Source organism: Tetrao urogallus (assembly GCF_951394365.1).
Source record: "Tetrao urogallus genome assembly, chromosome: 14".
In the NCBI taxonomy this organism is placed as follows: Eukaryota; Metazoa; Chordata; class Aves; order Galliformes; family Phasianidae; genus Tetrao; species Tetrao urogallus.
In genome coordinates this window covers 8,571,589-8,587,554 of record NC_136827.1, presented here as the reverse complement: position 1 = coordinate 8,587,554, position 15,966 = coordinate 8,571,589, and the positions used below count along the sequence as shown (strand labels likewise).

Below are 15,966 nucleotides of genomic sequence, written 5' to 3'. Positions count from 1 at the left end.
CTAGATTGTTATTAATAGCTTTTTGGCACAACAATTTTCCATTCTGAGGGCAGCTGCCTTGGTACAGGAATACCTAGACATTTCAGAGCTTGTGCTTGGATACAAGACAAAAAAAACAGATGATTCCACTACTTCTTCCCTCACTGCAAGACTGTTCTTTTCTTACCACCTCTGACATTTGAATTACACACCGAAAAAAATACTCCTGCATACTTCAAAATACAAGCTCAACAACTTCCACAGCTTCTCCCTCCGTGCTGTTGCTTCAGCTCTGTTTACTGTGATTCAGTCATTTTCACAGCAACGAACTATGATGCCATGAAGAAAGCATCTGTGTCATCAACGAGGGAACAAAGCAGGACAGTTAAAGTGCAGAAGGAACAATACAGAACTTTCCTACAAAGCCAGAATTTAATACTCCTGTACTTACTCAAGAACAATTTTCCACTCCAGCTATTTTAAGATAAATAACGTATTAAGGAGACTTAAGGAGAAACATTTACACGCATGCGCTCTATGTATAATTGGTTATTTGTGGCACAGACATCAACACGCTCCGTCTGTACAACTGCTGTGTGCCCATCTGACTGCTATGACTGCAGATTAATCCTTCAGGTGCCCTCAAAGGGCTATTGTTGAAACGCAGTTAGTCATGGCACAGCCTGGCACCAGCCCGGCTCTGGCGGTTACGTAAGGCAGCAGCCCACGAAGCCTTGTTTCACAACACACTGAGGTGGAACACGCTCGCCAGAAGCATGTCGCAGAGCCACCAGCTGCTCAGGAGCAGGCAGCTGTCAAGCAGCTAAACAAAAAAGTGCAGTCCCTGCAAAGTGTAAAGAGGCATCTATCTAATCAACGCAGAGCAGCGTTTCGGCCACTGGCTATAAATGGCTGTGGTTTGTGGCTGTGGAAGCGAGCGTGAGCACACAACTCAGTACAGGGCACACGCAAACCTTCTCGATACTGCTGCACGCACACCTCTCAGCACAACTCATCCAACCAGGAGAAACCATTCCGGCTGCCTGTGGCTGCTTATTCTTCTTTTGTGTCCTCCCCACGATCTTTCAGCCAAGAACAGGTGATACCTGCTGCAATCACCAGCGTGCAGTTCTACAGGAGAGACAGCTCATTTGTAAAGTAAGTTCAGCAAGTAACTTTGCCAAATGAACCACTATGCAGTAACACAGCTTGTTAAACAATGTGCTGAGAGGGAGCGCAGGTGGATGGAGCACAGTGCACTATGATCCCATGAGAAACACTGAGCTGCTTGAGACTTCACAAAGAGATTGCCAATTAAACTCCTGAACAAATGCGTACATTTCCACTAGCATTTGACAGCTGTTAGACAGTGCCAGAATGTCACTCAGCATTTTTCATGGAATCACAGCACAGTTGGATTGAAGGAACCTTAAAGATCACCCATTCCCACCCCCTGCTGTAGGCTGGTTGCCCCCCAGCTGGTTGCCCCCCATCAGATCAGGCTGCCCAGGGCCCTGTCTTACCCGGCCTTGAGCACCCACAGCTCTGGGCAGCAGTGCCAGTGCCTCGCCGCCCTCTGAGAAAAGAGCTTCTTCCTAACATCTCACCTATTCTTGCTTTACAACTGGCAAACACTCACACATAAGCTGAACAACTCCCCTAAAAGTTGAAGTGAGATTTGAGGTGTTACAAGAAAGCTTTTAAGTCGTGACCCTCACAAATCTGTCAGAAGAAAAATGGTAGGATTATGAGAGAGAGCTTTGCTCCTTTCCTTAAGCCCGAAGACTGAAAGCAAGCTATTTTTCTTAAGCTTAGAAGTGCATGAGAAACTGTTGTCAAAGGGGCAGCTTAGGGCTGAAAAAGACTTTTTCCTAAGACTGCAGATTGCCTACTATCTGCCAGCCTGATCTCACTAATCTGCCTGGGAATCAAAGGAGGACACACAGAGCTCCCTGATGCTGCTGAAGCAGTTTCTATCACCAGTTTCGCAACCATGCCAGGCCAGTTGTCTCGGGCATCAGTTTGCCTATTAGCCATCACAACTCGTAGGTCGAAATTAAAAACATTCATAATCACACTGCCTCTCCTGAAGGCACTAATGCTGAAAGTGTGTCAGTTTCAGCTGACTGGATGATTGGACTTAAAAAAAAAAACAAAAAGGAACACAAATGGGAACCAAAGCAAAGACCTGCCCATGGCCCAGAACAACCAGAACTCTATTCAGCAGTCAATCATAATACCCATGTGGAACGTATCATTTATTACAGATTTACCAAGGAGCAGCTGACTGTGGGCCCCATTGTGTTGTTCAGAGGGAATAAATCTGCCACTAAGAACTTCCACTCTAAATGAGCACTTAAATCAAAATCCCTTCTAAGCCTGGTTCCTTCCTTCTGACCTCTAAAATCCAGGTACAGCATACTGGTAAAAAAAAATACTTCATTTAGGCTACCAAGGCATAAGGGGAAAAATACAACAGAAGTCATAATCAAAACACTGTGATTAGTAGTGAGAAATAAACTCTGAAGTGTTTAGTTGAATATAAAAATAAGGATTTGCAGATGTTTGCTTTCTGTGCTGAAAAAGTGGTCAGGGCACAACTGAGAATCGCCCCAGTTAGAACAAAAACTTGATTTCGGAATCGTCTATTTTAGTTTGTCTCAGTCCAGTTACAGCTACCAGAATAGTTGGGAGGCTTCAGAAACTGCAATGAAGCCACCAGTAACTATCACGCAAATGGGCAGATGCCAAGAAAAGCCATCATATTCAAAAGCAACTGAACTTGCAGCAAGTTTCTCCCCACCACGTCCATTTCCAGCACACAAAGCCACTCATCACTCCTGTACCTCTCAGCATTACAGCAAGCTGAACTCCAGAACTGTTGCTCTCCACTGAAGCTAAGCCTTCGTGCTGAGCGGATCACGTAACATGGGAGAAACCTTCTGGCCTGCAATCACCATTCAAGATTACCCAAGCTATACAGTTTAATCTAATTACGATTTTAACAGCTACAGAAGCTGCAAATAAACAAGTGACACTTAAATGCTCAAGGGCGAAGCACCCTCTGCATTCCACCTGTGCACCTCAAAATCCCCATACAGGTATGGAGCTTTGCTGAGATGAGCGCTAACAAACCAGGGAAGGGCAAAAAGCAACAACGTGTTGATGAAAAAGGCACGAAGCAACAACATGATTTACAAATCATGTTGAAAAATAAAAAAAAATGATTTACAAAGAGGAAACCAGGCCTTCTGTACATACAAACTGATTCAGAAGCTCTGCAGGAGGGCTGATGTCTCGTGCCTTGCACTGAACAGATCTGTACCAAAGCCTCCAATCTACAAACTTGATTCCTTATTAACATCAAAGGACTGCAGAGATTAGAGCATGTGAAATGCTTTGAAAAATGAAAAGCATTGGGCATGTACTAAGAATGATTAACACCCTAGCACTCGGAACATAACAATTATTTATTCACTTGAAATTCTTTTATTGTAAAAATATTTTATTTATTATTTAAATGCATTTTATATTGGCAAAAAGAATAACTGATAAGCTGAGAAAACAAAAACCTTGCAGAAAAAGAAACATACAGCGTAAGCAATAAAACAAGCTGTTTCTACATCTGATACCAACCAGCACGTCTCAGACTCTGCCCCAGGGAGACTCCTTCCAAGAAATGGATTCAAGCACTTTGTGTTCTCCAACTGGGGCAAATTTGAACCCTTAAGTCTATGAGATAGAAAAGATTAAGCCAAATGGCCAGAAATGCTTTCTTCAGCTTCAATTGGTGAAGAATAGGGACTTCATTGGTTAAAGCTGCAGCCTTCAGAAAAAAAGAACCAATATCTTTCCACTTGGAAACTCTAAATTTTGGACTCTAGAAGATACATAGGTGTAATTGTGTCATTTTTGGGGTTTTCTTTTAATCCAACCTTCTAATCATACATAAGGACAACACACACTTTGAAGCGCGTGGTAAAGACAGAGTGCCAAACTGCACCTCCTAAAGGGAACATCCAGTTGAAATGTCTGACCGAAAATCCTTGCATTTAAATGACAAAAACCTTCAGAAACATACCACAGGTGGAAACTTCCCTTCTCTAAGCCTATTGTGCTGTGTTATATCATTGTCAGGAAGTAGCTGCAAATTTTTAATGCACGCATCATTCTTAACCTACCAGAGTAAAACTTTCCAGCCTCAACAGATTTTGTTCCACTGACAGCACAGTGATCAAAAAAGCTCAAAGACTGCCTCTGACCTTTGCAAAAATGTTGTTCCTGAGCTCTGTTCAAGCTGCTGAAAGAGGAAAGCAGTTAGTTGCATGTGACACTAGTTTCCCTGTACCATAAAGTTCATGCCTTATACCAAGCGCAGCCTTTAAAGTCTCATCTCTGAAGAAAAGATGAACTTCAATAAGCTTACACTGTATGAGTAGGTGCTTTGACACGTCTATTTCTAATCCTCCAACTCAATGACAAAGAACTTATTTCCACCTGTGAATCTTCAAAGTGCAGGTGTGAACTGATGCCTCCACATTTCTGTAACTCATTAATCCAAACTAACTGAGCTTTTATTCAACACCTTTACACCATTCTGAAGCACCACACAGGTGCTTTCTCTTAGGATGATTACTCCTTGTGAAGCTGCTTTCCACATGTGCATTTTGAGACCCAACAGAACTTACATTTTTAAGACATCAGAAATAACATTTTATCTGCTATTACAAAGCAACAGCCATAACTCAGGATCCCTCATTGTTCGTGTATTCTACAAGCCTGAAAACAGACGGCAACAGGGCTTGCAGCTGGCAGAATGTCTCCAAAGCTGAGAAGAGTTTTGCTACCAAACTTTATACAAAGGAAGAAACAAGGCTCTGGGGCCCGGATCCCATATGATTCAGCAGATGCTGTTTCCAGCTTCAGCAAGTTTTCATTCAGAAGCAACTGCTCCATGTTCAACAGTGCCTCAGGGATCACATACAAGATCCTGCCATCCTGTATAAATGAGAGGCCTGGTTTAGAGTTACAGCAGAAACACAGTGCACAGCCTTCGTATGGGAGAATGACAGAACTGTGCTATTTTCTCCACATCAACAGTTGTATGGCTCATGGTGGTACTACATGCAAAACATGAGGTGATCATAAGAGCATTTGAGTTGGAAGGGACCCTTAAAGGCCATTTGGTCCAACTCCCTGCAACGAACAGGGATACCCACAGCTCCATCAGTGCTCAGAGTCCCTCCAGCCTGACCTCAGGTGTCTGCAGGAACAGAACAGAACATCCACCCACTCTCTAGGCAACCTGTGCCAGTGCCTCACTACCCTTGTCATAAAGAACCTTTTTCTTGCATCCAATTTAAATCTTTTTGTTTGAAACCATGTCCTCTTGTCACCATCACAACAGACCCTGCCGAACCATCTGTACTCCTCTTTCTTACAGCCCCCTTTGGACACTGAAAGGCTGCTCTCTGGTCTCCCTGGAGCCTTCTCTTCTCCAGGCTGAACAGCACCAGCTCTCAGCCTGTCCTCCCAGGGGAGGTGTTCCATCCTTCGGATCGTTTTATTGGCCCTCTTTCGGACACTCAAACAGGTCTATGTCTGTCGGTGCTGTTCACATGTGACTGTAGCGCCCCAAGAGAGGCCTCACAGACCTCAGTTCCCAGATTGGCGCAGGTGGACGGTAACCCTAACGCTGGGGTAGAACCTACGTGAAAAGACTCCGATAGATAGGTGCATTCTGCAGGTGGGAGGCGTCGCTTACACAGCTTTGCTTCGGGAACGTCTCAAACTCACGGTTATCGCTGCAGCCCCACGGCAGCCCAGGGTCCCTCGGCTTCGTTTTAGCTGCGCACACCTCGTGCTCGGATCCCAGCTTCCCGCAGGCCTCGCCCCGCCCGCCAGGCCCGATCCCCACCGCCGCCCGGGGCCGTTCGAAACTCCTCACGCCTCCTTTGCACAACGCCATTATATAACGATAATCGCACGGGTTCCCACGCCCAGACCCAATTCTGGCTGCCGCTCCTCCCCATCCCGCGCGGCCCCGCGGCCCGGCTCGCCTCACATCACCGCTGCCGGGCAGGAGGCACGAAGGCCGCGAGGCCGGGATTGCGGGCCGCCCCGCCCGGCCGCACTCACCTCCTGAAGTCAAAGGGCATGGTGCTGGCGGGCGCCGGCAGGCTGCGGGCCCCGCCGCCCCCGGGCCCGGCTCTCGCCTCGCTGCCGCCGGCCGCAGGGCCAGGAAGTGACGGCCTCGCCGCCGCGCAGCGCTCAGCCCATTGGGCGGCTGGGGCCGGCCGCCGCTTCCGCCGCCGGGTTACGGGTAGCGGCGGGAGCCGAGGAGGCCGCATGCTGCCGCGGCTTCGGTGCCGGGCTCGGGGTTTGAGGCGGCCGCCCAGCAGCAGCGGAAAAGCGGCCGGCAGCGCTGCCTGCGGGCTGGATGAGCCCCTTGGTGCCAGCCTGGCTCTTCGGCTTTCTTTTGAAAACCTTTCTGCGTTTTTTTATCGGAGGACAAAGAGTTAAAGTAAGAAAAAGCTCGCTGTTTCGCAGGCGAGGCGTTTCCCCGCCGCCTGAGCCTCTCTGGTCTGCTGCCTTGCCGTTTTGCCCAAGCATTAATGCTTTTGTCTGACTGTATCCCTGCCGGCTTTAACGCGGCACACATCGCTGGTCTCACAGAGCTGCATTCATCATCCTGCACCCAGGCTGTTCCCTCAACATCCCATCATAGCCTCAGCCAGGGACTTCCTGCTGCAGATAAACTGCGACCAATGCTGCGATAAGGAGTGAAGTGGTGCGTAACACAGGAGGAGAATGCAGCTCTTTGTCTTCTCAGCCTAAAAGCAGAGCAAGAGAAAGAGAAACAGCAGCAATCTAAATACGCTGTGTGCATACTTCAATACATACTTAGACAAGCATACTGCTGTTCTCGTTGATTCTGCGTTGATTCTGGAGCTTTCTTCCTCTTCCACCCGCTGTCATAACCTCCACGCTTAGAAATCCACATTTTCCCATTCTTTGCTTTCACCCAGAAACCAGACCCACACTTGGAAAAAAAATAATAATTCAGATTGAAATAAGTAGAGGAAAAATACCTAACAGTCAGAGCTGCTAGTCAATGCCATGGGCTTTCAAATGAAGAGATAATTCTTGATGGGGATATTCAAAAATAAAGTGGAGGAGTCCTGGGGTGAGATAACAAGGCACGATCCCTCAAAAGCCCCCGGGAAACAGATAAAGAAGCCTAATTGGCTTTTTGATCTCAGACATCTAAATTACCCGAATTGCATTGTGCAAGTGCATTCAGCAGATTGCAGACTGGTCAGCCACCAAACCCTGCTGCACTGTGCATTGTGCTCCAAAATTGAACAACCCACTGAAACTAATGAGACGGTTCTCATCTCTCAACAGGTCAAACTGATTGTGTAGACATAGCCAGGGGGTCTATCTGTACTGGAAAGATAAAACAAAACAAAAAAACAGCAACAAAACTGTGCCTATCAAGCTATAGTTGCACAACCCAGTGCTAGTCTGAGCTCCTGGCAAGGCCCCTGTGTCGTTAGCTATTATTAACCATCTTGTGCAAAGACCAATGCAGGAGCCAAGGCAGTGCTAAAGTGGTTACAAAAGTATTTAACCTGTAGGATAGACAAATTGGGAGGTTGCCTTGAACACTCATTCCTCTGTCAGACCCAAGGATTGAGAATGCAAGGCAGTGAAAGCTCACATTGGGAAGTTTTGTTTCCATCTAAAAGGTTGAAGAAACTGATGGACACAGAGCAGCGCCAAGACAGCTTTCCAGTTCGATCCAGTTCACTTACATCCTTGCCAAGGGAAGAAGAAGTTAATGCCCTGAGATAAGACCCTCATCACAATATTGTTTAATTACATAAGACTTCTAGTGAGCCTGAGATAAGCACAGGAATTTGTCCTCAGTCCAGCTGGGTGCGGCTGCTTAGATCATGTTGTGTATTAGAATGAGAGCTGAAAGCCCGGGTTTATTTGAGGTGCTTGTCATGTCGTTAGAGCTGGAATAAATAAACTGATACTGACAGCTGATTTAAAAGTTATCTCTCTTTTTTTCATGTAGGTGATAGATGAACATTTACTAATAACAGCAGCCCTAAAATTATCTATTGTTTCTCTTCAAGTAGCATTAGTAACACTAATTGAGACAACTCTGAAATCAGCAAGTAGAAGTTTTCAGAGCTCTCTCCAAGGAAGAGGCTGAAGCAGGGAGGTGAGTTGGATGACTTAAGGCTACAGAATAAGGTCAGATTTACCTCTAAAATTAGCAAATATCAACCTCCCCCATCCCCCTATTCCTAATTCTGTGCTCATAGTTCTGTTCACAAAAAGGAATATTGTCCTGACTTCAGTTCACTTTCTTATAAATAAATCAGATCATATTTGACTCTATCAGGATTCCTAACTCATGCTTCATAGAAAAAAAACTGCTGCCTCCTTCCTAGAGACAAGTGACCCACACATGCTTTATTTGAATCATCTTGGTAGCCCATAAACTTGCTCTTACAAGTAACGTTTTGTTTCTCTGGTTTTCCTAAATCTTCCCAGTTTCTAGGTGATATGACATTCTCTGCTTTTAACTTCATGTTAATGCAGTTTATAGTAATCTGTGATGATTTTTTTTAATCTCTAACTTGTTAAAATGTCCTTGTTCCCAAAGAAGTGCAACATATCACCTTACCCATTCACCATAATGTTGTTCAATAAAACATCTAAAATGCCCTTGTATGATTTCCTCTTTTGTTTTGTTTGTGATTCCTTACACATGGCTGAGCTCTGTGTTAGCCCCTGGCTTGTGTTACCACTCCTGAGCTGGGAACGTACTGCAAGTGCTGTGACTGGGTCACGAGCAGCATTGTTTGCTAAGGGTAAAGCAGGGTGCATACAGTCATCGTTTAGGTCACCTTCATTTTGTTCATCAAGTGGGAATGTGCGGTGACTGTGAAGGAAGGTGCAGCGCTTATTCACAGCCCCTTCTGCCACAGCAGTGTTTGCTCACAGCTGAACTGTAGCTTTTTGTTTGGGACAGCGTGTGACAGGGTATGCACTGTGCGACGTTCTACCCTTGTGCATGTATTCACAGGATATGTTTGCAGCACTTGTGTCAGGGTGGGTTTGGGATTTAAGTGAGCACATTGCTACACAGGGCGTGTTTACTTGATTATGTGTTGTATTCTGCAGGGCGTGACTCTGGCTGCATGAAGCACTGAACACAACTGCTGTTCAGGAAAAGGAAAAAACATTTCAGAGAATGAACAGAAAAAGTTATAAAATATAAATAACAGCATGTGAGGAAATATTTCTGAAGGAACAGGATGCGCCTGTAGGTGAAGAATTCAAACACAAGTGCTGTGCTAAGTATAATCAGCAATGAAAGCTCAGCCCTTCCTCTTAGCATTTTAGTAAGCTACTTGTTGGCAGCATTTTCTGAATATCAGGGAACAAAAAAGTGAGCTTTAAGTCTTCATGCAGTGTAGGATGTGGTTGTCATCCTACATCCTATAGCTATCAATCTATTGTGAGACTGCATCTTGAATGGACGGTGGAATAAATTCATATCTGTTCAACTTATACAAAGGTCCTTCTTCATTGAGTGTCTGAGTTTTTCCCTTACAACATGAAAACAACCTCTCTTCTTCCTGCTCAATACACAGAGGTAGCAACATGATCATTTTATGGATCCCAGGGCTGGCTGCAGGCACTGTGTGTGTGTACTTGGGAGGGGACCCACACAGCCACACGGCCTCTTCCCTGCCCCATGACATTGAGTGAGCACTGAAATGGGCAGCGCTAATGGAAATCTTCAGCTTTTAAAGCCCTAGAAAATGTACCCTGTGTTTAATACGGTTTCTTTTTGCTTGCTTGTTTGCTTTAGTTTTTGGCATGTCAGGTATTTACTATGGCAAAGCCACAGTGAACACTAAGTTTTTGTGTTTGCTTCCTTTTCCACTGTGGAAATGAACTCTGCGGACAAGTTCCAGCTGCTGTCAGTTTTGCCTCACACAGTCCCTCTGTATTGATCAGTGACCAGTGCAGTTTGGGAGACTGAAATCATGCATAGGGTCACGGCCAAAGGCGATGGAGTTAACCGGATGCACGTTAACCATTAACTGGAGGTAAGCAGCGTAATCAAGGACTTTGAACGCAAAAACAGAGGGCCAAAAATCGAAGAGATCTTGATTAGTAACAAACAGTTCAAGTTTAGCACCTAAAGGAGTTCAATTAATTCAATAATTCAGTAATTCAAAGGAAGATTATTCTGTAGCGAGTTAAATGCCTAAATTCCCTGTACTTGGGAAAGGAATAATTAGGAGCCTAAGGACTTTTGCCCATGGCTAGTAAACTGAGTGGTGAGATGCCTGCATCAGCCAGCAGGAAATACCTGGGAGAAGGGGCTGTCTGAGGATGTCCCAGGGAAACCCTGACATGGAACCAAAAAGTGATTGTTTGTGGCTTTAAGTAAGTCACACAATCAGCACAAACACTTGAATCAGACTTCTTCATGGAAATTTTCCTGGGAGATAAGCCACCGCCTCTGTTTTACATGCTCCCAAGTCCACTTCTGGACCTTTGAACTGACGGAGTGCTGTGAGAAACTTCCAGCATTCAGGGGAAGAAAGGAGAGGGCTCTCTCTCCAGTGTCATAAAGCTGAACTATTGTGTGACCAGGAGTGTGAATTGTCATGCTGGAATAGGATGTCTGGTTAGGGCTCTTCTCTGGGAAACAGTGGTGATGGTAGGGTAGGATACTGGTGATACTGGGCTGGGGGGGTCCATGACTTACTAGTGGTAAATACATATAAGCACAGAAGCACTTCCAAGAGTTCCTTCCCTTCAGTCTTGTCCTCGGTGTCATATTTGATCACAACATGCTTAGCAAATTGGGTCCTTTAGGCCTTACTGGCAAAAAAGCCCACCATATTTCAGGATGGACTTAGGCGAGAAGTAGGGGTGAGAATTCAGCCCAGGCAGAACAGCGAGGCTGCTGGGCACAGAAAGTCAGCAGACCTTTAGGCGCCAGAGGAAGCTTTCCCCAGGATTTGTGGGCTCTTAGAGTAGCGGCGGGAGGGAGGCCGGGCTTTCCGGGGCTGCTCTCAGGAGCACCGGCGCCAGCAGTCTGCACAAGTTGCACTTCGGTGCCTGAGTGCTATTTTGGATCTCTCCCAGAGACCTCGTACCAGCATCGTGTCAGTGGGGAGTCAGCGAGAGAGCTCAATGGGGACTGGTGATGCCGAGTGCCTGGTTTGTTGCGGTAAGAGTGACCTCAGAGTGGGTGGGTTTGTTCTCAGCATAGGCTGTGGAAGGCAGACTGAGCATCCTGAGCGTGAGGTCAGGTGGCTGTCCAGACAGACAGTGGGAATGCTATTCTGTGCTCAGCAATGTATGGAAAATGGTGCTTTTCAGTGGAACGTGGATGTGAGCATTCAACAGCACTGGGCCACCCAATGCCCCCCCAGCAGTGAACAAGTTAAACAAGTCAAAACCTCGGCAAGGAGGAATTTTTCAAAGAAAACACTGGAAGCTTACTTGGAAAACTTGCCAAATCCTGCTGCAGCAGCCTGTGGGCACCCAGTCATGGTATTGCAGTTTAACATTCTCATGCATCATTGGATCCATTGGAACTGTAGTGAGATGTTGAAAAGCACTTCACCGTTTACTTTTGGCTTGCTAATCTGTGCTGCCTTATCAGCTTTCTCAGGGGTTTCCTCCAGATATTGTGTTGTATTTGGGGAGCTGAATAAGCCCAGTGGGACTCTTCAGACAAGAGAATCCTACTCTTTTTCATTTCTGTCATAATTAGAAAATGGATTTTTAATTGCTTCTGTGATTTGCTAGCAGGCGGCCTCTCCTGCAACTAACACTTATGTTTTCACCACTCTTGTTTGGTTGTTTGCCAGCACAATGATGGTCAGTGGATTGGGAAGGTTTTCTCATTGCTAAACAATCTATTTCAGAAGTCAGGGTGTGGCCAGAGAAAATCTTCCAAAAAGAGGTTTTCGTAACCTCTCAAGAATGAAGCCAGAGGTGGCTGTGCCTTGTATTGATCGCACCTGGAGTCTGTGGACTCAGCATCTCTGAAACACCATTGTTAGGGCCTCTGATTAGGAGAGGTTTCGTTTTGGGTGGCCAATTTCAGATGTCATAGGATCCAATCTGACATCTATCTTTCTTGCTGACTGCAGCCATCTGCTGTTTAGAGAGACTCCAGATTGGCAGTGGTCTCCAAAGGTTGTCTTTTATTGTTGAAGGAGATAGTGAGAAAAAGCAAGTGCTGTAAATACACAGAACACACAAAAAAGAGCAGAAAGATACGAAAGAATGAAGAAAGAACCTGCTTGAGATGTGAATAATCATCAGAAGGGAATTGCAAAGAAATGAAGCAGATACACAGACGGGTTTGTGCAGGAACTTAGAGGTAAGAACAAGAAGTTTCATGCTATGGCAGCAGCTAACAGGAGATGTATATGGGGAGATTGGAAGCTGGTTCATCAGAAACCAAGCTCAAGAGGAAGATCCCTTTGAAATGAGTGCGCACGAGGAGAAATAAGTAAACCAAATTGAATAAAGCAACAAAGACTTACAGAAAAATCTTCTAGCCTTTAAAGGAAGCCAGGCCCCTCGCTCTCCATACTCACCCTTACCAAAGAAGACCCTTTTCAGCCTGTCTCATGTGAGGCTGCTTCGAGATTCTTGCTCAAGCATCTCACAGGGGAAGAGTAAAATGCTGCCCTGCTCACACAGTGATGATAAGCCTGCAGTGGATTTTATTTTAATTGGACTTTTTAACTTTTTTCCTGGCATTTAAAAGTTTATGAACGGAAAGAATCAGTCTGACTCAGAGACTGGGCCACTTCCAAACATTAATCTTAGCTGCTGTATGTTAATGTAGTTTGGCTCTGCAGCATCCAATGGTGAGAAGTAAGATGCTTGTATTGTTTCAACCCTAGAGTCAGAGGGAATATGTTTGATACAAGGGCAGATTGGGACCACTTAATGTACTGGTATTTGATGAAGTTCTATAATAACACATGGCTTAGAAAACATTCATATTCTGTTCTCCTGAAATTCGTATTTTATCAGCCTACAACATTTGCAGCCAAAATGATAATGCCCAGGGCAACTCTTTGGCCTGTGCTGACCCTGAAATCTGTATAGGCTTTGGTTATCACAGTGTCAGTCTGAAATAAACAAACCCTGGTGTATTTGATTGGGCTTCATGTTACAATATTTCGTCTTTTGGTTAGATTCTTAGTATAGATTTAACAAACATATAAACAAACATATAGCAAACATATAAGCAAAGATGACTGTCCTGTTCATCACAAGTTTTCCAGCACTAAACCACGAGTCTAGCAGTATTTGTGTTTCACTTTCTTCCATTCTGTTTCCCAAATATTTCCATTCTATGGTAACTATTTTCACTTTATCCATCCGCTGAGGGTGTACCCCAGACTATTTGTTTTTTTCCCAACCTCTTCCTCATCTTCTTCTTACTCACACACTCTCTTCCCTGAAATCATAATGGGAACAGCCCTGTGCAAAAAAAGAGAGAAGTTTCCAATTCTACTTATTTCAATGGAATTTCCCTATTGCCCTTTTTCCATATTGGTGGATGTTTTTTGCTGGAGACAGTAGCGTGTACAGCATCAAGAAGTAAAACCACATTGTAAGGGTATTCATCTGGTTAACGCTTGTCTAATAATTTTCTTAGATTTTCTCTCTCAGCCTATATGCAGGTAAAGGTTCCTCCATAGACAGTTCAGAGCAGGAACCCCACTCCACAGAAAACATGGGGTATTCAGAGACCTTAAAACTCAGTATCTTAAAAAGATTGCAATCCATCCTTGTCTTCAGAGGAGTTACAGCAGACAAGTACCTACTCACCCTGTTGTAAATGTATTGGCCTTTTATGCTGACATGGCAAAAGATGTTCTTAGCTGGGTGATGGCTGGTTTGATGTACAGGACAACATCCCTCCATTCTGATCCCAGTTCTACAGCTGATTTTCTGAGCAGTTCTGAGTGGGCAGCCTTCTGGCCTTAGTTTTCTGCATGGAAAATCATTCATGCTACTGTGTTAACTAACCTCTGACTTTCCTCCAGAAGGACGGAGATGGGCATTCAACTGTAGATACCAAAGGCTTAAAGTTGAGACGCTGACTTGTGTCAGTGTAGGTTAACAGTTAACGAATAGCTCCCTTCCACTGTCGGGGGAGCCAGACACACCAGTTTCCCACATTGCAGGGAAATTTTGTGTGCCCATTTTACATTTTTCTATTTCCCCAGGGCAGGTGCTGAAACAGCCAGGCCGACGTCTGTGGGCATCTGACTGAGCAATGGCGTGGTGCTTGCGCTCACCATCCTGAGCCTCGTCAGTGTGACAGGCTGGAGCTGTAGAAGATAGCAGTGACTCATGACTGGAGCTTTATGTAAATGAAGAACATCTTCTGTTGCTTCCTGTTGTACCAACGAGGCCACGTAAAGTTCACGTCAGTGACATTGCGTTCCCATGTCCCCTCTGTTGTTGAGCCAGGGTGGGGATGTAGGGTGACATCGGTGTGGTTCTCCCAGCGAGGACATTAGGTCAAAACCAAGAGTGAATGTGAATGTGAAATCTCTGGGACACCAAGCTGAAGATTCCTTCCCAGCAACGATGTGGAGAGAAAGTTTACTGTCGCCTTTTGCAGTCAGTTGCAAAAGTGATTGAGCCACTGACTGTAAACTTTGAAGGGGAGCCAGATAAAGAGGAAGTGAAGAATTTCAGCAAGTTGCTCTCTCCTTGGGATTTAGTCATTTTTAGTAAGATGTGTGGATCATCTATGTGTGACATAGCTAATCATCTCATTTAGCTTATCCAAAGCATGAAAAAAAATACCCTTCTGCTAAGTGGCATGATGTTGCATGGCCTCTCCCAACAGCCTCACATAGACAGCTATCCTGTGCAAGAGCGATGAGGAGGAGTGAAAGCCCTGAAGAGCAGAGCAGTGGAATTGTGTCCATCCAAAGGCACAGATAATATTAGTCCAGGTGGAGGGCCAAATTCTCTGAGTCATTCACAAAAAAAAAATCATGCCAAAGACAGTGGAATTAATCTAGTGTGAAAATAATATGAGAGGACAATGTCAAACTCCAAAATGTCGACCTCCTTGGATTTCTAGGGTGCAGTGACTCATGTGCGTGTGTATTGCTCGCAGAGACAGAAATGCACTCACAGCTCCTGCAGAGTACTGCGGAGAGACAAAAGATACAAAAAAAATTGCTAACTAGATGAGGATTTGTCTTGCATTGTATGCGTCATTTAAAGTTAGAAGACAGATTTAATTGACTGGAATTTTGCATGGATAAGGAAGCAGCAGCTGAAATGAGAGATGGAAAGCATCTCTCGCTAGCCCTGAGTTCACAGAAGAGTGGCTCTCTGCATGCTGTGGGTCGTTCTGCTGGGAGAGGTACAGGTGGCTTTCTTCAAATCATTTCTGAGCACTGTGTGTATTCCTACACCCGATTCTCCTCCTTTGCCTGTAGATATTGTCTGACTGAAACACAGTGGTTTTTCTTCTAATCCATTTTGAACACTAAAATTCCAAATCATACTTAACAGTCATCCTAATCTGAATATGTTTAGTACATTCACTTTTGTCTATTTTTTTCCCCCTTTTCTAGCTGTTTCAGGCCTCTGCGTATGGCAACCAATCCTACCTATTTTAACCCTACTCCTGTTAGCACTGCAGCTGCAGGACTAATCTGTGTGCTCTGACTTCCAGAGAAGACTGCATTAAACCTCCCAGACAGGTGCTGAAGTGATTCAGCTCATATTTCTCACTGATCCTCTAAAGGTTGGTCTTATGATGCTAAGAGCTCCTCCATGAGCTAAGTCCTTCATATATTTTTGCTCTCTCCATTGCCTGTTCTCCACTCTGTTCCCCAATGTAATGGCTGATAATTATGGTCTTTTCAGTGGTTTATC

The 15,966-nt window shown here is 45.0% G+C and overlaps 1 protein-coding gene across 1 annotated transcript in view; it reads right to left on the bottom strand.

Annotated features, from left to right (window-relative positions):
* ERGIC1 (endoplasmic reticulum-golgi intermediate compartment 1) overlaps positions 1–5,947 on the bottom strand; it is a gene marked incomplete at both ends in the record, with an annotated part of 53,911 nt that extends 47,964 nt beyond the window's left edge. The window contains one exon of the mRNA XM_079542245.1: positions 5,691–5,947. Coding sequence (XP_079398371.1) covers positions 5,691–5,947 — 257 coding nt within the window. The remainder of the gene's footprint in view (positions 1–5,690) is intronic.
* Between the last annotated feature and the right edge of the window lie 10,019 nt (positions 5,948–15,966).